The 27,102-nt window shown below is 41.2% G+C and overlaps 1 protein-coding gene across 2 annotated transcripts; it reads right to left on the minus strand.

The window, feature by feature from the left end:
* Positions 1-20,162: 20,162 nt before the first annotated feature.
* LOC123452548 (probable methyltransferase PMT2) lies at positions 20,163-24,566 on the minus strand. 2 transcript variants are annotated; one of them, XM_045129212.1, is made up of 7 exons: positions 24,270-24,566; positions 22,514-23,163; positions 22,196-22,406; positions 21,817-22,111; positions 21,320-21,709; positions 20,733-20,810; positions 20,163-20,653 (listed from the first exon to the last, which is right to left on the minus strand). In XM_045129212.1, exons 2-7 carry the CDS (start codon positions 23,150-23,152, stop codon positions 20,428-20,430), a joined length of 1,839 nt encoding a protein of 612 aa, XP_044985147.1. In that variant the 5' UTR covers positions 23,153-23,163; positions 24,270-24,566; the 3' UTR covers positions 20,163-20,427. The 2 variants fall into 2 exon arrangements, with proteins under 2 accessions (XP_044985147.1, XP_044985146.1); XM_045129211.1 differs by lacking the exon at positions 24,270-24,566 and having other exon boundaries at positions 22,514-23,371.
* Positions 24,567-27,102: the final 2,536 nt, after the last annotated feature.

Raw genomic sequence — 27,102 nt, forward strand, 5'->3', positions numbered from 1 at the left:
ATTTCATTTTTTTTACTTATTTGAACTCCATACTTTTTGTGTGTTCAAAATGCACCATTCAAAGGCACATCACAAAGGGATTTCTTCTTCTCTCATATATGGTGGACACTAGCTCACCTGATTTTTCAACCGTCGATGATGGTCGCTACTCCTACTTCCCCTAGTGCATAACCAATATCTAGCACAAGGAGAAGAAGGAGAAGTGATTGTTTTAATCAAAAACAGATCTGTTACAAAAGGGATTTCATTTTTTGAACTTATTTGAACTGAAGACTTTTTGTATACATATGTGGTCGAAATGCATGATACCATGAAGTTAGAAAGGGCTAAACCATTCAAAAGTAGCAAATGAAGTTAGAAAGGGCTAAACCATTCAAATTTGGAAACTATAATGGCACAAACAGAAACTATACATATATAAATTGGTCCAAAAAGTACATGATACTAGTCCAAATAGTACATAATAATAGCTATAATAGATATATATACAAGTGTTCGACGTTAAGAACACTACTCGTCTGAATCATCTGAATCAGAATGTCCACCTTCCTCGAGGGGACATAGGTGACGCTGGCCATAGTGGACAAGTCGAATCTTGCGGTACAACTCGTATGAAACATATGCATCTTTTGCTGCATACTCAATGTTGATATCATCAAGTGGGCCCTTCTCCCAAAGTCTGTGCTGAGACCTTCGGAAACTGGTCTTCATATCAGCATATGAATCGTCGATCAAGGCAACTGCCATACGAGCCATCGAAGTCCTGTCATGTTGAAGCTTGAATATCGTTTGGATATCAATGAGGCAATCAGCTGGTATCTCAATACCGAAGTTGTGCCTCATCTTCAGCCTGTCGTTCCTTATGTCAACGGAAGCAAAAGTGACGCCGCTGCGAAGGAACTCCATGAGTCCTGGACAATGCTTGTCACTCCTGCAACAGAAACAAATTAAAATGGACCAAATGTTACATACTGCTGCAATACGGAAACATGTTTCACTACAACTAAAGATAAACTTATCTTTATGATTCATATAGCAGATATGCAATGGAACCTAGAGATAGATTATGAACCTACTGCTGCAATAAGGAAACATGTTTCACTACAACTATTTGAAGGGAACCAACTATGATAGAAACAAATAAACTTATACGTGGAATTCACTATGATAGATTATGGACATTATGCATAATATGCAAACAAAAGAAAGCTTGTTAACTAGTAAATCCAAACTACAAACTAAGTCTTATCGGATTGACAAAATTCGATCCAATGTGAATTATAAATGAACACAAATAAATCAAATGTACTCCACACATACTACACTACTAAATCAAATGTACTACACTACTAAATCAAATGTACAAATACACAAAATCAAATGTACTACACTACTAAATCAAATGTATTCCACTACTAAATCAAATGTACCACACTACTAAATCAAATGTACTACACTACTAAATCAAATGTATTCCAGTACTAAATCAAATGTACTACACTACTAAATCAAATGTATTCCACACATACTACACTACTAAATCAAATGTACAAATACACAAAATCTACTACGCTACTTAATCAGATACACAAATACACAAAATCCATGTGAACGTGGGAGTAGTGACCCTAGGGGAGGGATTATCTTGGATCAAAGAAAGCCTCAAAACTTACTTCGCCCATTGGAAGATCAACACATGGGTTGCGAAGCATATTTGGATGACGGTGACACCACGTTGATCGGACGTGTACTCCAGATCAAGCCCGAAGAAATTCTCATGATCCGGTGCGTGGTTAAACCATCGTTCCTTCAACTGTTGAAGGAAAAACGGCACCTCCGTACTCAGGTTCGTGTACACGACAAGGAGCTTCGTCGCGCCATGCGCGACCACCTCACGAAAGATAGTTGGCATGGTGGAAGAAGAGAGGGAAGAAGAGAGGAGAAGAACAAAGAGGGCGACGCGAGAGAGAAGAAGAACAGAGAGGGAGACGCGAGAGAGAAGAAGAACAGAGAAATGGCGACTGTACGCTTCGGTTCGTGCTTTTCATCGCCCGAAACGACGCGGGATGCAAACCGTTTGGGCCATTAATCCCGGGTTGAGCCACCAACCGGGACTAAAGAGGTATACCAAACGGTTGCCACCACTACGGCAGGCCACGTGTTAGTCTTTTAGTCCCGGGTTCAACCACCAACCGGGACTAAAGAGGTATGCCAACGGTCGCCCCACTACGGCAGGCCACGTGTTAGTCCTTTAGTCCCAGGTTGAGCCACCAACCGGGACTAAAGAGGTATACCAACCGCCGCCACAACCACGGCATGCCACGTGTTAGGCCTTTAGTCCCGGGTTGAGCCACCAACCGGGACTAAAGGGGGATACGAACGGTTGCCACCACCACCGCCCGCCGCGTAGCCCTTTAGTCCCGGTTTGGGACACGAACCGGGACTAAAGGCTCCTTACAGCCCGGGACTAAAGCCTCGAGGGAGGCATTGAGAATTGGGGCGACGTGGCCGGGCCTTTAGTCCCGGACCAGAGGCACTCCGGGACTAAATGGTCCAGGCCAAAGGCCCGTTTTCTACTAGTGGCATTCTTTCAATTATAAGCTAAAACATCATCACTTTTGTCCGTACATCGTCGAATATTATCACTAATACTCCTCGAATACTATCATACATATAGCATCACTGATACATCTAGAACCGTAGCGCCCGACGGGTATCGGCGCGGGCAGTGGACACCCAAAGAGAAGGAACCATCACAGGATCATAGCTCCACTGAGATCCCCGAAGAACCTGCCAGGTATGCTCGAACCTGCCCTCCAACGCAACCATGTAGCGACAGACGTGCTCATCCTCCTCGCTGACACGGTGACGTACCACCTCCGCGGTGTCCGGAAGCCTCGGCACCCTCACTGGCCCACGTGACCGCCACCAAACAAGGATCGGGTCAACGACGGGCTGGCTCCTCACCAACCTACGCCCCCCGGAAGGTAGCACCTCCCAATACCAGCCGGGCAGAGCCCAGTCCCGGACAGGGCCCCTCTGATCAAGCAGGTGTCCTCCGCCGAGTCGACGACGAGGATGCGGGATAGGCATCGTAAAATGAACTAAAAAAATAAACTAGTTCTATTAATTTTCTTGCTAAAAATAAATTATTAACACTTAAGCATATACAATAGCAAAATTAAACTATTAACACTTAAGCATATACAATAGCAAAATTAAACTATTAACACTTAAGCATATACAATAGCAAAATTAAGCAATAATCTAAGAAACACTATTAACACTTAAGCATATACACTATACAATAGCAAAATTAAGCATATACACTATACAATAGCAAAATTAAATGACACTATACAATATGTCTCCTCTTCTTCTACTTCTTCTTCTACTTCTACTTCTCCTCTTCATGTAGTACTTCTCCTCTTCTCTTCTTCTACTTCTCCTCTCCTCCTCTTCTAATTTTTTTCTCTTCTTCTACTTCTCCTCGTCTTCTATTTTCCCTCTTCTTCTCCTCTCCTCCTCTTCTTATTCTCCTTTTTCTTCTTTTCTTCTCCTCCTCTTCTTATTTTCATTTTTCCTAATCTTATTTTCTCATTTTTGTTCATATTTCTTCTTCTTGTAACCCTAACCTAATTCTAAATATTACTAACCCTAATAATCTAGCACAAACCTAATAACAATAGGAATTAAATGACAAAAAAATCTTTTTATTTTTCTTCTTTTCTTCTCCTTTTTATTCTTTTCTTCTCCTTTTTCTTCCTTTCTTCTCCTTTTTCTTCTTTTCTTCTCCTTTCTCTTCCTTTCTTCTCCTTTTTCTTCCTTTCTTCCCTTTTTCTTCTTTTCTTCTCCTTTTTCTTCCTTTCTTCTCCTTTTTCTTCCTTTCTTCCCTTTTTCTTCTTTTCTTCTCCTTTTTCTTCTTTTCTTCTCCTTTTTCTTCTTTTCTTCTTCTATTTTTCCTCTTCTTCTCCTCTCCTCCTCTTCTTTTCTTCTCCTTTTCTTCTCCTTTTTCTTATTTTCTTCTCCTTTTTCTTCTTTTCTTCTACTAGCCGGAGTGTTGGGGAGGAGGGGGCGGGGGGCTTACCGGCCGGAGGTGTCGACGGCACGCGACGAGGAGGGCGGCGCGCGGCGAGGAGGACGACGGCGACGGCGAGGAGGACGGCAGGCGGCGGCGAGCAGGACGTCGGGCAGCCTGACGGCGTCGTCGAGTTCGTCGATGTGCCGCGCCGGGTAGGAGAACGAAAGGAAGAAGAAGAGAAATGGACGATTTGGGTTGGAATTTTTCAAAGTCCCGTTTATATAGGTGGATCTTAGTCCCGGTGCGTGGCTCGAACCGGGACTAAAGACCACCTTTAGTCCCGGGTGGAGCCACGGCCCGGGACTAAAGCCCCTCGTTTCCCGCCTCATCGCCTGCCGAAAAGGGGTCTTTAGTCCCGGGGCGTGGCTCCAACCGGGACTAAAGGGGGTCTGTAGTCCCGGGGCGTGGCTCCACCCGGGACTAAAGCCCCTCCTCGGCTGCACGATAAATTTAGTCCCACCTCGCCCAGCGAGGGAGACTAACACTTGTTTATAAGCCCCGTCACAGCTTCTCCATCGAGCTCCTCTCTAAAGCAGGCTTACGGGCCTAAACTCACTGAAAATTGAAACTATATTAGAAATTATAGAGAAAATTCAATCTAAATTCAAATGAGAATTTGGATTGAATTTTCTCTATGATTTCGAATATAATTTCAATTTTTTTCTATTTTCATAATTAATAATTTTGACTATCCAAACTATTATCTATTTTGTTATTTTAATTAAAAACAATGTTTATTAAAAATTCTTTTTGCATATTTGAGAATTTGACAAAACTATGATAATGAAAAGTGTTTGAAATTGAATAAATAATGCAAAACTATTTTTTATTTTCATAATTAATAATTTTGACTATCCAAACTATTATCTATTTTGTTATTTTCAATTAAAAACTATGTTTATTAAAAATTCTTTTTGCATATTTGAGAATTTGACAAAACTATGATAATGAAAAGTGTTTGACATTGAATAAATAATGCAAAACTATTTTTTATTTTCATAATTAATAATTTTGACTATCCAAACTATTATCTATTTTGTTATTTTCAATAAAAAACTATGTTTATTAAAAATTCTTTTTGCATATTTGAGAATTTGACAAAACTATGATAATGAAAAGTGTTTGAAATTGAATTAATAATGCAAAACTATTTTCTATTTTCATAATTAATAATTTTGACTATCCAAACTATTATCTATTTTGTTATTTTCAATTAAAAACTATGTTTATCAAATATTCTTTTTGCATATTTGAGAATTTGACAAAACTATGATAATGAAAAGTGTTTGAAATTGAATAAATAATGCAAAACTATTTTCTATTTTCATAATTAATTATTTTGACTATCCAAACTATTATCTATTATGTTATTTTCAATTAAAAACTATGTTTATTAAAAATTCTTTTTGCATATTTGAGAATTTGACAAAACTATGATAATGAAAATTGTTTGAAATTGAATAAATAATGCAAAACTATTTTCTATTTTCAAAAGAAATTATTTTGACTTCGTGTACAAAACGTACAGTTTCTCTCGAAGTAGGAGCGTTTCGAACAAGAACTCATCTCTTACAAAGGGATTTCATTTTTTTGAACTTATTTGAACTCCATACTTTTTGTGTGTTCAAAATGCACCATTCAAAGGCACATCACAAAATTTCAACAATTTCTGACTTCATTTGGTATTCTTCGTGCATTTACTTTTTTTTTTTAGCTAGTTGACCCTGAAATTGAAAAGCACTACAAATGAACTCTGAAAAATGTTGAAAGTTGGCATGCCCTCATCATTTCACCCACATAGCATGTGTTAAAAAGTTGAGAGGGCTACGACAAAAACTGGATGCACTTCGTGTACAAAACGGACAATCTCTCTCGAAGTAGCAGCGTTTCGAACGAGAACTCATCTCTTACAAAGGGATTTCATTTTTTTGAACTTATTTGAACTCCATACTTTTTGTGTGTTCAAAATGCACCATTCAAAGGCACATCACAAAATTTCAACAATTTCTGACTTCATTTGGTATTCTTCGTGCATTTACTTTTTTTTTAGCTAGTTGACCTGAAATTGAAAAGCACTACAAATGAACTCTGAAAATGTTGAAATTTGGCATGCCCTCATCATTTCACCCACATAGCATGTGTTAAAAAGTTGAGAGGGCTACGACAAAAACTGGATGCACTTCGTGTACAAAACGGATAATCTCTCTCGAAGTAGGAGCGTTTCGAACGAGAACTCATCTCTTACAAAGGGATTTCATTTTTTTGAACTTATTTGAACTCCATACTTTTTGTGTGTTAAAAATGCACCATTCAAAGGCACATCACAAAATTTCAACAATTTCTGACTTCATTTGGTATTCTTCGTGCATTTACTTATTTTTTTTGAGCTAGTTGACCCTGAAATTGAAAAGCACTACAAATGAACTCTCAAAATGTTGAAAGTTGGCATGCCCTCATCATTTCACCTACATAGCATGTGTTAAAAAGTTGAGAGGGCTACGACAAAAACTGGATGCACTTCGTGTACAAAACAGACAATCTCTCTCGAAGTAGCAGTGTTTCGAACGAGAACTCATCTCTTACAAAGGGATTTCATTTTTTTGAACTTATTTGAACTCCAATAATTTTTGTGTGTTCAAAATGCACCATTCAAAGGCACGTCACAAAATTTCAACAACTTATGACTTCATTTGGAATTCTTCGTGCATTTACTTATTTTTTTTGAGCTAGTTGACCCTGAAACTGAAAAGCACTACATATGAACTCTGCAAATGTTGAAAGTTGGCATGCTATCATCTTTTCACCCACATAGGATGTGTTAAAAAGTTGAGAGGGCTATGACAAAAACTGGATGCACTTCGTGTACAAAACGGACAATCTCTCTCGAAGTACCAGGGTTTCGAACGAGAACTCATCTCTTACAAAGGGATTCCATTTTTTTGATCTTATTTGAATTCCATACTTTTTGTGTGTTCAAAATGCACCATTCAAAGGAACATCACAAAATTTCAACAATTTCTGACTTCATTTGGTATTCTTCGTGCATTTACTCTTTTTTTTTGAGCTAGTTGACCCTGAAATTGAAAAGCACTACAAATGAACTCTGAAAATGTTGAAAGTTGGCACGCTATCATCATTTCACCCACATAGCATGTGTTAAAAAGTTGAGAGATCTACAACAAAAACTGGATGCACTTCGTGTACAAGACGGACAATCTCTCTCGAAGTAGGAGCGTTTCGAACGAGAATTCATCTCTTACAAAGGGATTTCATTTTTTTGAACTTATTTGAACTCCATACTTTTTGTGTGTTCAAAATGCACCATTAAAAGGCACATCACAAAATGGCAACAATTTCTGACTTCATTTGGTATTCTTCATGCATTTACTTTTTTTTTGAGCTAGTTGACCCTGAAATTGAAAAGCACTACAAATGAACTCTGAAAATGTTGAAAGTTGGCATGCTATCATCATTTCACCCACATAGCATGTGTTAAAAAGTTGAGAGGGCTACGAAAAAAACTGGATGCACTTCGCGTACAAAACGGACAATCTCTCTCGAAGTAGGAGCGTTTCGAACGAGAACTCATGTCTTACAAAGGGGTTTCATTTTTTTGAACTTATTTGAACTCCATACTTTTTGTGTGTTCAAAATTAACCATTCAAAAGCACATCACAAAATTTCAACAATTTCTGACTTCATTTGGTATTCTTCGTGCATTTACTTTTTTTGAGCTAGTTGACCCTGAAATTGAAAGGCACTACAAATGAACTCTGAAAATGTTGAAAGTTGGCATGCTATCATCATTTCATCTACATAGCATGTGTTAAAAAGTTGAGAGGGCTACGACAAAAACTGGATGCACTTCGTGTACAAAACAGACAATCTCTCTCGAAGTAGCAGCGTTTCGAACGAGAACTCATCTCTTACAAAGGGATTTCATTTTTTTGAACTTATTTGAGCTCCATACTTTTTGTGTGTTCAAAATGCCCCATTCAAAGGCACATCACAAAATTTCAACAACTTCTAACTTCATTTGGTATTCTTCGTGCATTTACTTTTTTTTTAGCTAGTTGACCCTGAAATTGAAAAGCACTACAAATGAACTCTGAAAATGTTGAAAGTTGGCATGCTATCTTAATTTCACCCACATAGCATGTGTTAAAAAGTTGAGAGGGCTACGACAAAAACTGGATGCACTTCGTGTACAAAACGGACAATCTCTCTCGAAGTAGCAGCGTTCCGAACGAGAACTCATCTCTTACAAAGGGATTTCATTTTTTTGAACTTATTTGAACTCCATACTTTTTGTGTGTTTTTTCTTCTCCTCACATATATGGTGGACACTATCTCACCTAGTTTTTCAACCGTCGATGATGGTCGCTACTCCTACTTCCCCTAGTGCATAACCAATATCTAGCACAAGGAGAAGAAGGAGAAGCGACCCCCATAACAGAAGTGGTTCCGCGGCACGCCACGTGGTTCCGCTGCACGCCACGTGGGACTAATGGTCTTTCATTTTTAAATGACTCTTTTAATTAAAAACAGATCTGTTACAAAAGGGATTTCATTTTTTGAACTTATTTGAAGTGAAGACTTTTTGTATATATATGTGGCCGAAATGCATGATACCATGAAGTTAGAAAGGGCTAAACCATTCAAAAGTAGCAAATGAAGTTAGAAAGGGCTAAACCATTCAAATTTGGAAACTATAATGGCACAAACAGAAACTAGACATATATAAATTGGTCCAAGCAGTACATGATACTAGTCCAAACAGTACATAATAATAGCTACCATAGATATATATACAAGTGTTCGACGTTGAGAACACTACTCGTCTGAATCGTCTGAATCAGAATGTCCACCTTCCTCGAGGTGACGCTGGCCATAGTTGACGACTCAAATCTTGCGGTACAACTCGTATGAAACGTATGCATCTTTTGTTGCATACTCAATGTTGATAGGATCAAGTGGGGCCTTCTCCCAAAGTTTGTGCTGAGACTTTGGGAAACTGGTCTTCATATCACCATATTCCTCGTCGATCAAGGCAACTGCCATATGAGCCATCGAAGTCCTGTCATGTCAAAGCGTGAATACCGTTTGGAGATCAACGAGGCAACCAACTGGTATCTCAATACCGAAGCTGTGCCTCATCTTCAGCTTGTCGTTCCTTATGTCAACGGTAGCAAAAGTGATGCCGTTGCGAAGGAAGTCCATGAGTTCTGGACAATGCTTGTCACTCCTGCAACAGAAACAAATTAAAATGGAACAAATGTTACATACTGCTGCAATAAGGAAACATGTTTCACTACAACTAAAGAGAAAATTATCTTTATGATTCAAATAGAATATATGCAATGGAACCTAGAGAGATCACTATAGCTATCCAATGGAACCTAGAGAGATCACTAGCTATATGCAATTTTCATGACTGTGACATATCATATTGCTATCCAATGGAACCTAGAGAGATCACTAGCTATATGCAATTTTCATAACCTTGGATCAAAGAACACCGCATAAAATTGTATCACTACAACTATGATTTCAATGGAACATATTGAACCAATCAGATTTTTCAGATTGTGGAACACTATTCCAATCAGATTGTGTTCCCTTCAACTAATCAAAATTGTTTCACTACAACTATTTGAAGCGAACCAACTATGATTCCAATGGAACATATTAAACACTAGTTGATTCTAATACAATTTTTCAGATTACGGAACACTATTCCAATCAGATTGTGTTCCCCTTCAACTAATCAAAATTGTTTCACTACAACTATTTGAAGGGAACCAACTATGATTCCAATGGAACATATTAAACACTAGTTGATTCTAATATGATTTTTCAGATTATGGAACACTATTCCAATTAGATTGTGTTCCCCTTCAACTAATCAAAATTGTTTCACTACAACTATTTGAAGGGAACCAACTATGATTGAAACAAATAAACTTACAATGTCATTATCTTGGATCAAAGAAAGCCTCAAAACTTACCTCGCCCATTGGAAGATCAAGACATGGTGTGCGAAGCATAGTTGGATGACGGCAACACCGCGTTGATCGGCCGTGTACTCCAGATCAAGCCCCAAGAACTTCTCATGCTCCATTGCGTCGTCAAACCATTTTTCCTTCAACTGTTCAAGAAAAAACAGCACCTCCCTGGTCTCGTTCGTGTACACGACATCGAGCTTGGTCGTGCCATGTGCGAGCACCTTAAGAAAGCGACTTGGCATGGTGGAAGAAGAGAAGGGAAGAAGAGAGGAGAAGAACAGAGAGGGAGAGCGAGAGAGAAGAAGAAACAGAGAAATGGCGACTGTGCTTCGGTTCGTGCTTTTCATCGCCCGAAACGACGCGGGATGGAAACCGTTTGGGTCTTTAGTCCCGGGTTGAGCCACCAACCGGGACTAAAGAGGTATACCAACGGTTGCCACCACTATGGCAGGCCACGTGTTAGTCCTTTAGTCCCGGGTTGAGCCACCAACCGGGACTAAAGGGGGATACGAACGGTTGCCACCACCACTGCCCGCCGGGTAGCCCTTTAGTCCCGGTTTGGGACACGAACCGGGACTAAAGGCTCCTTACGGGCCGGGACTAGAGCCTCGAGGGAGGCATTGAGAATTGGGGCGACGTGGCCGGGCCTTTAGTCCCGGCCCAGAGGCAGGCCGGGACTAAATGGTCCTGGCCAAAGGCCCGTTTTCCACTAGTGGGTGTTCAGTAATGGTTCCTTCGGCTTGGTGTGTGTGCCATCGGATCTAGCGACCATATTGGATGGACGGGTAGGTCTTCACTATCAGCAGGTGCATCTTCAGCCCTTCCAGCGATGGTGGTGATAGTTTTCAATAAGGTCTTCTTCGGTGAAATTCAATTCGGCTCCTCAGAGCATGTGCTCCTGCTCATGAAAAATATATTTTTGATATATCAAAAATATCTTAACAAAAATATTATGTGCTCTTCGTCACATTCAGATGCTACCTGTAATTTTTTAGGCAAAAAGGTTAACATTTTGGCATGTGCAAATAAACAAATTAAACACCGATTGTTACCCCAAAATTTCATACCCAAATTTGTTATTTTCACCAACGAAACCCACTGCTCCGTTTCGCATGAAAATTGTAATACGAATATCTAAAAAAATCAGAATTTTCTAAAAATATTTACTATTATTCCTCAGCTTACAATTCATCCGGGTGCAAATGCACCCGGGAGCCAAAACACCTCTCCCCTTCTCCGACTTCGACTGTAGATAAATTCAGCTCCGATGGCTCCTGATTCATTTAATCACGGAGAAAGAGTGCCCCTCTGGTCTTCGCCGTGTCGGTGACAACAATTGCCGATGTGTTTGGTATTGGTCAGTAGTGTCGTCTCTTGGTGGATGCATGGTTCACAGCTGGTATGGCGGTGCCAGCTCGTGAAATATATTTTTCTTTCTGTCCTAGATGTAACTGAGTTGTAGTCTGCATGGAGTCTTCTGTCTCCCTTTAATGTAAAAGGGAGGAGCTTTGCATCATTTTAATTTTAGTTAGTATTAATTAAGATAGAAGGTTTGAGAAGTTTGGTTCGAACCCAGGCCGGCTAGGAGGCACGATAGCGCTCCAACTACTGGCTAGATGCCCATCCTTGGCACCTTTTAATATATCTTTGGGGTTTATATTAAAAAGGGAGCTAATTGCAAGTGCAAATGCTAATAATTAGTAATGTAACATGTCGTTTAGAATCGGTGGGGGTAATGTTTTTAAAAAACTATGGGAGTAATTATTCGGTAATGAGAGAGACATATATCATAATTGCCTTATTATTAATCACAATAAAACCTCAATTCATCAATGTAGCTTGCATGCAGAAGGGTAAAACACATATTAATAGATAAAAAAATATGAAGTTTATATACTGATTAAAAGGAAATGGAGGGAGTATTGGTCAAGGGTATTGTTGTTAATAATTTTTTGGGAGTGGCCAGAATGACCATTTTCCGGGAAATCTCAACAATTGAGGATATTTACACCCAAAAGTATTCAAACAAATTTTGAATTCAAATTTTATGATGTTCAAATATATAACATTTATCCTGTGGCATACATGAACTATCGTCGTTATAATGGTCAGAACGCTTCGTTTTGTTTTCCAAGGGGCATGGTTCAAACCCTCCCAAACTAGGTTCACAAAACACTGGAGCCGGTTATGCAACCTCCCACAGGTAGGTCCCGAGCTCTTCGAATATGCCAAGGAATTTTCTGTAGTAATATAGGCATACTAGTACTATTTGACACTACACAAACCCGTTTAAAACCATTTACAATTTTTTTAGTAGTAGCATAGTTTTTTGCCCAACTAGAAAGAAAAAACTTTATATTGACTAGCACTTTTTTACTTGCGGGAATGGTATTGACTAGTTGTCCGGGTACCTTACTTTTTTTTGCAACAACGCAATGCATATTAGTGAGGATCGAGGACACGAGGATGAGGAGTTCGACTTGGAATCTGAGCGTTGTAAGGTTCATGCAAGAAAGGAAGATAAACAAGAGGTTTCTCCATGTATGGTTCCATCAAGAAAAATGGGGCCAAGACCCACCAACTTGTTGTTGCGAGCCTTCTCCCAATGGCGGTTCTATGGTTGGGCCAAACCAGACAATGGCTCGCTCATCCCTGCATGATTTTAGTCAAGATCGGTGATGAATCTAGTCCCTAAGAGCCAAATTTCAATGGTATTTGTTAACATGTCCCGTTTTGGCCCGTTCACAGTAATTAATGAAACTCCACCAGTGCTTTGTCCAACGCATGTTGTTGTTGCTTGTTGCTCCTCGGTCAGAGTCGCACGACGCCAGATGAATTGTGCGGCCCATGCAAAGCCACTCGACCGCTCGGTGTGACCTTTGGTGCCTTTCATTTCTAGTTTGACTTCGATGTTACTCACGACAAATGATCATTTTAATTGCCGAATACCTCGCCTTATTATTTATTGTGTGGAGTGGAAGCTGTCGAACAAAAATAAATGGTTGTGTGCATCATGATGATTCAGAGGCTAGAGCCCTCTCCTTTTCAACGGAAAAAATAAAATAAAATTGGAAGTGTGGGTTTTGGACTTTGGAGAGCACAAACACTTGGGCACTTTGGTTACTTGTATGGGCATGGTTGGTTAGCAAGGACAGTATTCCCGAGTCTTGCCTAGCATTAATGTCTGCATCTCCTCTCCAATTCATGTGATAGACAACATCCTTTGATTGTTTTGGAATATTAACTTCAATGAACAACATGACAGCTGGAGCTAGATAGTAGCTCCTTGGAGTTAAGTACCAACACCTCCTTTTATGAGGCCACCAAGCACGCACGCTCATCTATATATGCAAAGGTAGTGAAACACACAGTTCCCCTTACTTCTTAGCTCATGTTCACTTTTTGCTTTAGTTGATTGTATAAGGTGCATAGTCCACATTGATAGGGATGAAAAACAACACACATATGTAGAGCCTTGAGAATGGAAGGCATCAGTAAGAAAAATCCAAGCAATGGCATAGAATATAGTCGGCATGGTTCATTATCAGCACACTGTTACATTGGGTCTGGCTGCGCTCGGACATACAACAGCAGTGCGCGGGGATCTCTTCGCCGCTTCATGCGGTGAACTTGCTAGCGTGTCATCATGTGTGATTAGCTTGCTAGTGTGTCCAGCGGCGAAGGCGGAAAAAATGGATTAGGGGGGGCCGAGTGTGGTTAAAACAAGTTGGGGAGGGCCAAACAATAGGAAGATATGCTTGTAGTACTAGAAAAAATCACTAATTATGTACTATTTATGATCAACTTAGTACCAAATCCATGGTGTTAGGGGGCTCAGGGCCCCTGCCGGTCCCCCTATCTCCGGCAATGAGTGTGTCGGTTAGTGGGTATTATGACCCATGTGGTATCATCATGTTCCAATGAGAAGGCGGGCCGAAGACCCATTGGCTTGCTACTAAGGGCCTTTGCCGATGCGTGCTGCTACTCCAGCCCGGAGCGCCGCGACGCCAGATGGATTGTGCTGCCCGTGCAAAGCGCTCGACGGCTCTACCTTCATTCCAGTGCCTTCCATTACTAGTTTGCTTTTGAAAGTACTCACTAGATATGGAAATTGTGTCCGTTTAATTCCATTTAAACCCACTAATAAACTATCAGTTCAAAAATTTGTTTTTTTTAAGAATGAACTATCGAGCTAGATAAAGCTAACTAAATAGGACTTATGGACCCTACTTATTTGCCATTTACATCCCTAGTACTAACGTCGGACAATCCTTGCACTTACAAATGCCTAGTCATGGTATAAGCTACGGAACAAATATGAAAGTGTGCGGTTTGGAGAGTGCAAACGCTTCGCCAATTTAGTTACTTGTATGTGTACGATTGGTTACTAGGGACAATACTCATGAGTAGTCTTGCCTAGCTGAGTTCTTGATAGTGGAAATATGAACGTTTGAGGACATGACCGCCTTCTGCTTAAATTTTGGTCGACAGCAGGACGAGGGGCGCCTTGGAGCTAAATACAAAAAACTTGATTTGGGAGGCAACCTTGCTATTCATAAACTTATGTCTTTGAGTCTATTCTACCATATAGTGGATGGTTCTGTAATGACACGACACAGGAAGCGTATCCAAGCAAAACACTACAGGAAAAATAAAAAGTTGCCGTGTCTTTGAATGTAATCCGAACGTAAAAACATGGTACTCCGCTTATAATTTGCCGAAAACAATGTGCCATTCGATTATATGGTGGTCATAAGCCGAGCGTGGCAAGAACAACTGCTCGGCTTATAGGACATGCTTGGCATATACTGTACCACAGAAAAGAGCTCTGCTTAACCACACAAAAAAAAAGAGCTCTGCTTACAGAACCATCTCCGTCATAGTTTTGGTGTGGCCTATAAACCGAGTGCGGGCCCAATAAGGCTCCACTCATATTTCGTTTCTTTTAAACATCTAGACGTAAGCCAAGTCCCTCATAGACGACCCTCGGCTTACACTTTGCATAATTTAAAGAAAACTATTTCTTGAGCCGCACGACGCTACGCGGTCCTTTTAACTCTTGAACGGCTCGTCTTAAAATGAACGATTGTGTGCATCATGATGATGCATAGGCCGGAGCCTTTCCCTTTCAACAGAAAAAATGAAACAGGAATGAAAGTGTGGGGCTTGGACTTTGGAGAGCACAAATACTTCGACACTTTGGATACTTGTATAGGCATGGCTAGTTATTAGGGACAGTGCGTACTCCCGAGTCTTGTCTAGCCATAAAATGTCTGCATTTTCACTCCAATTCAACCAATTGCCATAGTCCTTGACCGTGTTCTATTAACTTTAGTGGACATCAAGCATGACAGTTGGCGCTAGCTAGTAGCACTTTGAAGTTTAATACCTACACCTCCTTTTGTGAGACCACCAAGCCCGCATGCTCGTCTATATATGCAGAGGTAATCGAGTAGAACACACGTACAGTTCCCTTACTTCTTAGCTCGCGTTCACTTTTTTATCTCAGTCAATTAAACAAGGTACATATATAGTCCACATTGATATATAGGGATTAAAACAACACCTCCGATGATGTGATGCAGAGCCTTGAGAACGGAAGGTGTCAGGAAGAAAAACCCAAGCGTTAACACATGATAAGGTAAGCCTGTTCATTATCGACGCACTGTAACATTTGGCTCTGGCTGCGCATGGGCATACAGCTCTACGTCAGAAGGACAGTAATGGCCCATCAAGAGATTTACTAGCTTAGTGTGTCAGAAAACGAGCAGTTTGGCGGCTAATTGGCATGTCCAGTATAAGTGTGTCCCTACTAAGTGATCTTCGCATACTCTTTTCCATATTTGCTTGCGGTCATCCAGACTTGCACCATGTAATCAAGATCAGAATAACAAACGGGAATCCTTTTTTCAAAGCAAACAAACTTGGCTCCTATTCCTCATGGGTTTTTTTTTTAGAATCGTATTCCCCACGTAATCCGGGAGATGGAGCTGTGAGGCTATGGGCGGCCCATTTTATGGTTTCTGTCTCCGCCGGTTTTGGCAGGAAACCATCCTTGAATAAGAATTTCTCAACAGCAAAAAACCTTCCTTGAACATATTCTATTTTTCTTTTCTTTGTGTTTTCATATTTTTATTTATTTCCAGAAATTTTATTTTACTAATATTAATTATTTATTATTTTATCAAACCTGTGAATATTTTTAAAATTACCCTTTTTAAAGGTGGGAACTTTTAAAATTCGTGAAAAATTGTTTTAAATCAAGAAAATATTCAAACACGGGAATATTTTAATAATCCATGATTATTTTCTAAATTCTAGGACCAATTTTACAAATTCTTGAAAAGTTTCTTCAAATTCAGGATTTTTTTATTTCGGGACTTTTTTGGAAATTCAAGAATTTTTTTAACAAGAGAACGTTATTTTGAAATATTTATAATTGCAAACATTTTCAAATTTGGGACATTTTTTGCATTTCTAGAACAATTTCAGATTCATCATTTTTCAAAAAATCGAGAGAAAATTTACAACTCCGTGAAATTGGCCCTTTTTAAATCCAAAACTTTTTTAGTATGAAGAAAATCGAAAAAAACAATCAAAAAATAAAAAGGGGCCCAAATCATGCGCAGGAAGAGGGGGTGCGCGTTTGTGCGGAAATCCCTATTCGATGGCTGTTACGTCTGAGCGGTGGGGGGCACCGGGCTGACCCAGTCTCCTTCGTTAGGTTTTGGGAACCTTCTAGAAGGTTTCTAGTAATTTTTCCAATTATTTTCCATCATGTTTTAATTTTCTATTTCTGGTTTTTTTTCTTTTCTTTTTATATATTCTATATTTTAAAAAAAATACATATAAGGGATTTTCATAAATTATTCTGAATATTTAAATTCTTTTTTTTGTTATTCAAAATATCAAATTTACTTTGCTTTAAAAAAAAACTTACATATTAAAATTTTGTTCCATTTTAAAAAATGTTTTTATCTACAATTTGTTTCTGAATTTCATAAATTTTTCCTATTTTCAAATATTTCTTGAAAATTAAAAATTATTGTTGTTTAAAAAAATTATTTAAAAATTTCATGAAGTGTTTCTGTTTTTAAAATATTATTTATGTTTTCAACAAATTGTGTTTTTAAAAAATAATTCACGTTTTTAGTAACTTTTCATGTTTTAAGAAAAACAGGATTTCAAAAAGCGTTCATGTTATAAAAAATTGAATTACAAAAAATTATTCACATTTGTCGAAATTTGTTTGAAATTGCATAAGTTTTTCACATTTTTCGAAATTTGTTTGCAATGCCAAAAAAACATTGCATTTTTCAAAACATATTGCATTTCAAAATTATTCACAATTTTCAAGAAATTTTTTAAAATCTCAACATAGTTGTATTTTTCTTATATATTCTTGCTTCCCATGATCACCAGCGTCAAGTCTAGTGGCTAGCAGCATGCGTCAAGATCACGAGGTGACAAGTACAAATCCTCGCAAGCTCGCTGCTTTTCCTTGCATTTTTACGTCGTGCGTTACAAAAAAAGGGCTTTGCACGGGTGAGGCAGTTAGTTGTGTGTAGATCTTGTGTGTCACGCTCCTATGTGACCTAACCTCGTTTGTGCGATGTTCCCTGTGCGGGTCACTAAATCGCAGGACACCTGAACAAAGCTCATAGCTTAACAGGAGACTTTCAAGGAAACTATCGCAATATGGGCCCTTGGCCATCAGCGTTAGCTCATGGGCAACCTCACTAGATTCTCTAAAGCAATGCACAAAGTTAGTACTAGCGAGATGCGGTAGACTAAAGTATTTAAGTAGACACATACATGGTTGATCTTTACGGTATTAGAGCATTTTAGGGCTAGTTTGGTACCCCGTGATCCGGGGAGTTCCCATCAAAAACCACAGCAAGAATTGGTCGGTCGATCGCTCACTGGGGATATTCGATCCCCATTCTTTACGAGGATAAGAGATCCACACCCTAGAGAGGTCGGCGAGGAAAGCAACGATGGACGCGCGAGAGGCTCGACGACGTAACGCGCACCTAGCGATCTCCTTCACATAGTATTTTCATGGACGCGATCTCCTCCCCTCACCCTGTCATCCAAACTGACATGGTGATCTCCCTGTGGTGTGAGGCGAGGATCCCCGATGCCATGGAAATCTTCATGTGGAGGATTAGAGCCTTGGGATACTTCCCCCTTGCAACCAAATTAGGCCTTAGAAGACAAGAGCGACATTTTAGAAGACGAGCACCAGGTAGCTCTTTATCTCCATCATGGGTATGAGCCTTCGGGTGGAGCGGTGTTGGTCCATTTATTGCAATAGGGGTCTGTATAACAAAAAGTGAACAGTTCGGTCGTAGAGGAGTCATACACCAGCAGGCCCTGCTACTCCCGATTGCTTTCTGGGCTAAATAGTTGGCCACACACGCTGAAGACAAGACAAATTTGTTGTTGGAGGCGGGTGATGGAGAGTATGCAAGAGCATCAAAAGACGGTCGGCATAGGCTGACTACATGTAACATGCCCTTTGGTAAGACATTGTCGTAGCTTCGATTCACAAGAGCAAGCACACCACGACGACCTCGAGGGTACACACAAAAGCCGATACCACAACCTGGTTGTGATCTTATCTCCCTCATACCCAAAGCCATTGATGCGTAAGCTCCCGATGAAAACCCACCTCTGGTCACTAGTCCCTCCGGCCATATCCCTCTCCAAAATGACTCTTCGTAAGGAGAGCATGTCTCGCCTTCTTCCGATCCAGAACCAAATCTATAGTTTCCCTAGAGAATATGTACGAGGAAGGTGAGAACTATAACACGACGCCTTCGACAAGTTATCGCGTCCATGACGCCACCATCACTGGCTCCAATCGTCAGAGCCTAGCTTTTTTCACTAGCACGACCTATCATAGACACATGATCGTCTGGACAATCCAACCACCATCATCATTGATGGACTCACCAAAAGGAGCCCAACCAAGCCCATCAATATAGCGCTCATATGCGAGCGACATGGGGTGGGATGAACTGTGGTGACTCAACGCGTCGATTAGTTAGTTATTCCCATATTGAAAATTTGGGCAACATTTATGTTTACCCTCTGTGACACCGTTAAATACGGAAACATACTATTAGCACTAAATAAATACACCATAGGAGCATATTTCATTATAAATCTACCAATATTGATTGGGTAAACATAGAAGGTGATGATGCAATCATCTCCACGAGGGCTTGTCGCCGAGAACAAGATGGGTCTCGACATGAAGACCCTGAAGAGTCACACATTTGGTCTCCTCCGTCAACCTTCTTGATATGCAGTCCCCTCCTCCAACCCGTTTTGCTTGCCACATACCCAAGAGATAGAAGAAGGAACATAGGCCGATTACCATAAGAACAAGCACGACCGCTCTAGTCTTGTTTTCGCCCGCTGAGCTCCGTGCCACGCCACACCACCCTAATTGAGATAATCATAATTAGCTTGGAAATAATTGGCTTAATTAGTTCATTCACAAGGTCAAAGAATACCAAATAGTTACACTAATTATTAGGCTCAAGTTCCTCAAAAGCAGCATACATTCAGCAGTCAAAATATATATGCTTATGAACCACAATCGAGGCGTCAGTCATAAATTGTTCATCGAGGAAATTGGAGCAAAAAATTATGAGTTCTGCGAAACAGAAGAAGAAAAATGAGTGCTGCAAAGTTGGAGCCGTACCTATGTCTTGACGGAGCTCAGCAGTCCCACGGCCATCTTCAGCATCACCGAGCCCTTGTGATTGCAGACGATGGCCTCTACGTTGGTCGGCCATCACAGCACAAAGCTACAGGTCACCTTGCAGACGACGTTAACCTTGGGGATCACCTCACTTATATGGTGCCTGCCTGGGGCGTATCAGAAAATTTTAACTTGGGTGTCGTCGCCTCGGAGCCTCCGCTCACCTTCTCCGCGGCCGGCAGCCCCATCAGCGACGTCTACTATAGTCTATTACCATTTACCACCTGGCCGCTGGCCGGCCGGTCGGACAGGTGGAGGACAGCGGTAGCTCCTCCAAAAGAGCAACAACAATCGACATTTCTTTTACAAAGAGCATTGCCGAGCAAGACTCAAAACTGTTCTGTTATTCAGCTTCAGTTCATGAATTTCTAAGATACAACACGAACAAAAACAAACAAAAATACAACACGAACCATAAATAGAAGACAGAGTACTCTCCTCTGGTTTATCGCCGGCTTGGTTTCGTCAGTTCTCTACACGCGGACTAATGTGTACTTGCAATGAACACTGCCAGTGCCAGGGACAGAGTTATCCTGAAGAGAAGCGAGAACAATAATCCAGACATGTTAGCGGCGGCTCTTGCTGTCGGCAGTCCAGTATTGCTTAACTGCAAAGAGGATCTTCTCAGGCACACGAGGGCCGCCCTCATGGTCGGCCAGTGTTGTCTCCCACCTCATGGCATTGGCTACTTTTTCCACCTTTACAAGAGCGTCAATCGTGTCACGGATTATGACTGCGCCCTCTGGGCGTAAGATCCGGTCCATTTCCAGTAGTATATCTTCAAATTTACATCTGTTTTTGAATAATCAGATAATATCAGCCAACAAGGTCTACCAATAATCAGAGCAAATCTTGGTCATTCAATGCTTACTTGTTCTGGTACAAACTGAAGACACCGTTAGCATGTATGAGGTCATATGTCCTTGGGTAAGTAGAGAACCCTTCACACCTGTAACAAGAACAAATGAACTATGAGTTCGCACACAAATAAAAAACAAGCTTCTCAGTAAATATATCAAAAACTAACACAAGAAGTAGAACTGCTTCATATCTGCAAAATCGTATTTCCAGAAGCACAACAACAAATACATGGCACATGCACATCATTTAACAACAGTACAAATTGAAGAGTGTCCCAGGTGAGTTTGGTAAGAAGAGATGCGATTATATAGAGTTTAACTGATATTGGCACATGAAGATTCTAATGATATATTCACATCCTTCTATCTTCACACACAACAATACATGAGTACCTTTTTTCATAGTGTTCTTGAAGTAAATGTACTCCATAACAGAAAAGAGAAGTTCCCCACATTGTGAACAGTTAAAAGTAAAAAGGTCTGTTGTGAAAAGCAGAACTACCAAAATGTAGAAACGATTGTACAACGAACATAAGTGAGAAACAAAATGCGATAAACAAAGTATGAAACCAGGAGAGCAATACGGCAGTTTACATACCAGTCGTGATACATTCCTATTAATCCTCGCTCATAGATTACACCTAAAGTATTAGTATCTGCAATGAACGGAACGACATTCATGACCCACAGCTTTGGAGACTCCAGTACAGCAGCAAAGCTACCAAGACCTGCATTCATGTCCATTATGTTGCGGTACCTTCCAGTATCAAGCAAGTCATTGGTTTTCTTGTAAGCATTAACATGTTTCTGCCAGAGTTTATTGTCGTCCTGATATGTTTGAACTGAGAACCCGGATACAAAACCACGGGCTATCCGAGGTGGTACTGCATTGAGCCTCTTTGGAAATGGCTCTAGTTGACCACCAGCAACCTCTGACACACTTTTAACCTCAGGAAGGGGAGTTATACAGGCTTCCATTTTCTTATACCTGTAGGAAGATATGTAATGAAAGAAATCAAATTGAAGACAAAGCTAGAACAGTACAGATAAAATTCACTTCTTTTTTGTGAGGGTGGCAGAGGGAATAATACCCACCATACATCACTGTCGCTTGTCAACTCACACTTGGCAACTTTTGAATTATCTTGCATCCTGGGGCAAGATTTGTCATTTAATCTCTTTCTCCATATGGCAATACCATCCTTCTCAGATATCTTCTTCCAGCAAAGAAGTTCTGCGAATTGTTCTATTTTTCTCTGCTCACTCCGGAGATCTTCTTTGCTCCGTTGCCATCCCTTGTAGTGAATTTTCCAACCAATGGGTGGGCCTGACAGTACCCAATACCCACCCGGCCTAAGTACCCTATCAACTTCCATCATGTACATACCGTCTGTAGAACAAGAGCGAAGAGGTTCAGAAAATTTCTATGGGAATCATATGAGTCAACCATGAAATGTTCTAAAAGCATTCTTACTACTTCCACTCCATGGAATTAAACATCTCGAGCAATGTGCCATGTCAAAGACTCGGGATGGAAATGAGAGCTTCATTGATCCAAGTACACCGATATATGCAGGTACACCTCTCTCCAGTGCAAACTGTACTTGTGCCTCATGATTATCTTTTGGAGCGAATGACATAGTCAGAACATTTTTCTTCAACAGGTAAGCACCCAAACTGGCAACCTAAACAAAATTATGAAAAAAGCAAAGAAAAATTGAAGTGCATAGCACAACAATGTGGTTATCACTGAGCATATCTTTGTGTATTCAACGCTGAGATATTCACATACCCCACAACCAGTGTCGAGTGCAGTTCTCACTTTCCCCTCGGTAATTGGGATAACAGAAGCAAGCTGATCTATATACTTGTCTGCACCCTCAGGAAATTGTGTTCCGCCACCAGGAAACCTGAAAACGTTGCCCTCGTAGTGCACCCAATTTTGGATGGCCTTTTCAACCGTAAGACTCTTGTGTGGCACATTGGCATAAGAAACATAATCGCGGCTCTTCGGCCAAGGAAAAGGGGCAACATAACCCTTTGGTGCTGGAATCAGACAGTAGAGCTTCTCATTTTCAGGTGGGCAATGCCTCTCCCGATATATCATGTGATCCCTAGGGAAGGTCATTGCACGCTTTTGCTCCTCGCAAGGAGTGTAATCGGTGTACTCCGCATCACATGGCTCAAAAGTTTTAACTTGAGAACTGAAAGTGTCATTCGGAAGATCCGATGCACTATGGTGGGTCTCAAAATTCAAATTTGGCAGTCTCAGACATTTGGTCTGCTCATTCACCACAGCCGCTATGCTGTCCCCTCTCCCAAAGCCACTTCTTTGCCATACACCAAGGAGGTAGAAGAAGGAACAGAGCCCAAATACCACAAGTACAAATAGAGCGGTTCTGGTCTTGTTCTCGGTTAAGTTCCGAGCCATACCACAACAGCCTAAAAGAATAGTCATTAGTTTAAACTAAATGAACCCAGCAAGTTGCACTTCAGATTTTCAATAGAAGTTACACATTACAATCAATGCATCAATAAATTTCCACACGAACTATAATAATTTATCAAGCAAATTTGGGCAAGACACGAATTATGTCTGGTTGTAACCAAGACACTGCTCCTCAGTTAAGGGATTATTCTCTTTGCCCACAACCAGACACTGCTCCTCAGTTAAGGGATTATTCTCTTTGCCCTGGTATTTTCTGTTTTTGACGTAACATGACTATGTAAAATAACTTATCAGTGTAGCAGCCCACCAACATTTGTTGGACTCACGGCATATAGCAAATGAACTGCCAGAGTACAAGCTGTCTTTTGCACTAGAGTTGATTATGAATTTATGGTAATTCCCATTCGGCCCAGCCAGATTTTGCATATTTTACCGACGGGCTAACAAACACATTCTCCATTTAATGGTTATCTTTCTACAAAAGATTATAAGATAAGTTCAGTGTGGCACAGTTGAGCAACCGTAAACTGAACCTAAGGTTCTTTGCAATTTGCTTTGCTTAATTATTAAGATAGCAGTCGATCCATCCGATGCATAACCCAAAAAAATAAGATAGCCACAAACAAATTGTTGGGCAGGCCAAGCTAAAAAAGAACTCGATTTTTTTTTCTCATTCTGAATCATTGTCATTAATAAGTACCCTCTGTTCCCATTTGTTACAAGATCAAGCGAGTAGATGTAAATAAAAGAAGCTATACCAAAATACAGTTTCCCCATTAGACTACTTTAGTTATCCATTACAAAGCTTGGGGATATCAGACCACACACGAATTGAAATTATTTATATGCCAAATGGGGGTGGTGGGGGGGTTCAAAATGTAAAGAACAATGCATTTGCATAAACTGTAAACAACAATGGCTTTGCATAAAATGTATTACCTCCGTCCCAAATTACTTGTCTTAGATTTGTCTACACACGGATGTACTGTATCTAACACTAAAACAAGATCTTGGGTGGTTTATTTATGCTACCACAGTACACATACGAACAGACAATGACCTAAATGAAAGGAATTGGGAGCGAATCAAAGAAACTTACCAGTGCAGCTTACAGGGATTCGATAAAAGCAGGAGAGAATCAGATTCAGAGAAGGAGCTGCGTCGCCGGCTTGCCGCTGCTACCTGCGCGCGGCTGCGTGGCCGCCTGCCCTGGGGTCGTGGGACGGCTGACTCGCCGCCGTCGCGCTGCCGTGTGCCGGAGGGATGGTCGGCCGTGGGCGGCAGCCGATTTGTGCCGCTGGCAGGTGGCGGCGCTGCGGGGGCCGGCGGCTGCTGCGTGCGACGATCCGGCGGGGGCGGCGGCGGGCAGCAGCTGCTAGGTGCTTTTTTCTTTTCCTTTTGTTTTTGGAGGATTAGGTGCTTTTTCTTTTCCTGGGTGATGGCCTGCTGTGTGTGACCTGGGCCTAAGTGTGAATTCGCTTTTTGCTCTAGCTCTGGGCGGGCCACGGCCCAGGTCAGGCCTCACGTAGCTCCGCCATGGCCTAACATTGGAATAGATCACAACTGCATAAATTTTGTTATGGGTTCTAAAAAAAATGCAGAAATTTGTTAACCTATAAAATAAACAGCATATATTTTGTTCGGCATGAAATAACATTCCTTGATCTCATCCTCCATGTCATACTGAAGGTGGAAGTCACGGAGATAGGGCCAAAGTTGCAGAAATTCGCGGAAGTGCACAATGAAGAAGTATGCGGTCATCTTGATCTTAGAAATCCATGCATCACCATCTAGAGCATCCCTGATATTCCACTTCTTCCTTATTGAGGCCTCATAGATACGTGGGGCAATGTCCTTAGGCTTCTAGTTTTGCACTCCCAAAATGAGGTGCGAGCTTCGTTGCCAACGATGATGGTGGTGAACAAGTAGAAGAGGTCGTGGTCCTTGTTGTCACATGGGTTCCCCATCCCCACCCACATCTTGGTTGCCTCCTTCCACTCGAACCATAACCAACGCAATCTGAGAGCCCTAGAATTTTTTTCAGAGTTGAGCACGCCGAGACCGCCATACGCCAGCGGACGACACACCGAGTCCCAGTTGACCTTGCACCTCACGTCCGAAGTAGTCTCTGCGCCCGCCCACAAAAACACGCGTTCAAGCTTGTTGAGGTTATTGAGTGTGCTCTGCAGGACACAGAGCGAAGGTGATGAAGTACACTGCCAAGGAGGTCAAAACTGATTTGACAAGGGTCGCACGCCCAATCGCGGTAATGTTCGTTCCTTCCAAGTGACCAACTTGGCAGCAGCCTTGTCCTCGAGAAACTGGAAATCCTCTTTCCGGAGCTGCCACACCGATAATGGTAGGCCCAAGTACTTGATAGGTAAAGCAGCCTGAGCCGCAGGCAAGTTCTAGGTGGCGTGCGTCAGGTTTGTGCCCCCACACCGGATTGGGACAACTGAGCATTTCTGAAAGTTGGTGGACAAGACCGTGACGCTCCCAAAAACGCGAAGGATGTTGGAGAAATTATCAATATCACTCTTGATAGGCACCATGAAGACCGCAACGTCACCCGCATATAAGGAGGTATGAAGTACCACCCCGCAGCCACGGATCTTATGTAACAATCTCTGCCTCGTTGTGACCTCCAGGATTCTCTGGAGCGGGTCCATTGCAAGGACAAAAGCAGGGGAGACAGGGAGTTGCCCTGACAAAGTCCCTGACTGTGGACGATTGGCTTGCCCGCAACCCCATTAAGCAAGAAGCGCGAAGATGAAGTGCACAATAGGGCAACGACCCAATTTCGAGAAGTGGCAGGGAAAACCATCCGTTGGAGTAGGTCGAGGAGGTATTCCCATGTGACTGAGTTGAAAGCCTTTCGAATGTCCAGCTTGAAGAACACTGCAAGTGTCTTGCACTTGTGTAGCCGCTGCGCCAGGTTCCGTACGTACATGAAGTTGTCGTGGATGATTCTCGTTTTGATAAAGGCGCTCTGGGCGTGCAATACAAGGGAGTATATGTGCTTGGCCAGAATGATGGCCAGGACTTTGGCAATGATTTTTGCCACCACATGGATGCGGCTAATGGGGTGATAGTTCGAGATCACCTCGGCGCCTTCTTTATTTGGAAAAAGAGCAATTTTGGTCGAGTTTAGCCAATGAAAATTGGTCGTGCACAAACTGCCAAAGAGGTCGATCACCCTCATAATATCATCTTTGATAATGCTCCAACACTTACAAAAAATAGCCCTCTAAATCCATTCGACCTAGGCGCCTTTGTTGGAAATATGTCTTAGAGGTAATAATAAATTAATTATTGTTATATTTCCTTGTTCATGATAATCGTTTATTATCCATGCTAGAATTGTATTGATTGGAAACTGAAATACATGTGTGGATACATAGACAACACACTATCCCTAGTGAGCCTCTAAAGGACTAGCTCGTTGATCAAAGATGGTCCAGGTTTTCTGGTCATAGACATAAGTTGTCATTTGATAACGAGATCACATCATTAGGAGAATGATGTGATGGACAAGACCCAAACTATGAACGTAGCATATGATCGTGTCAGTTTATTGCTACTGTTTTCTGCATGTCAAATATCTATTCCTATGACCATGAGATCATGCAACACTCGGACACCGAAGAAATGCCTTGTGTAACGACATAACGTAACTGGGTGACTATAAAGGTGCTCTACAGGTATCGCCGAGGGTGTTCCTTGGGTTGGCGTGAATCGAGACTCGGATTCGTCACTCTGTATGACGAAGAGGTATCTCTGGGCCCACTCAGTAATACAACATCGAAAGAAGCTTGCAAGCAATGTGACTAAGGAGTTAGTCACGGAATCTTGTATTATGTAATGAGTAAAGATACTAGTCGGTAACGAGCCGACGATTGAATCTTGGGCAAGTAACATACCGATGGACAAAG

The sequence above is a fragment of the Hordeum vulgare genome, chromosome 5H (assembly GCF_904849725.1).
Source record: "Hordeum vulgare subsp. vulgare chromosome 5H, MorexV3_pseudomolecules_assembly, whole genome shotgun sequence".
NCBI classification, from domain to species: domain Eukaryota; kingdom Viridiplantae; phylum Streptophyta; class Magnoliopsida; order Poales; family Poaceae; genus Hordeum; species Hordeum vulgare.

Bases quoted from the DNA above. Each gene is read 5' to 3' on its own strand.
- LOC123452548 (XM_045129211.1), bottom strand. From the start codon at position 23,179: ATGACTATTCTTTTAGGCTGTTGTGGTATGGCTCGGAACTTAACCGAG. The intron at 22,407-22,513 runs GTATGTGAATAT...AATTTTGTTTAG, and splicing joins CACTCGACACTGGTTGTGGG to GTTGCCAGTTTGGGTGCTTA. The intron at 20,811-21,319 runs GTATGTAAACTG...TTCTTGTTACAG, and splicing joins ATAGGAATGTATCACGACTG to GTGTGAAGGGTTCTCTACTT.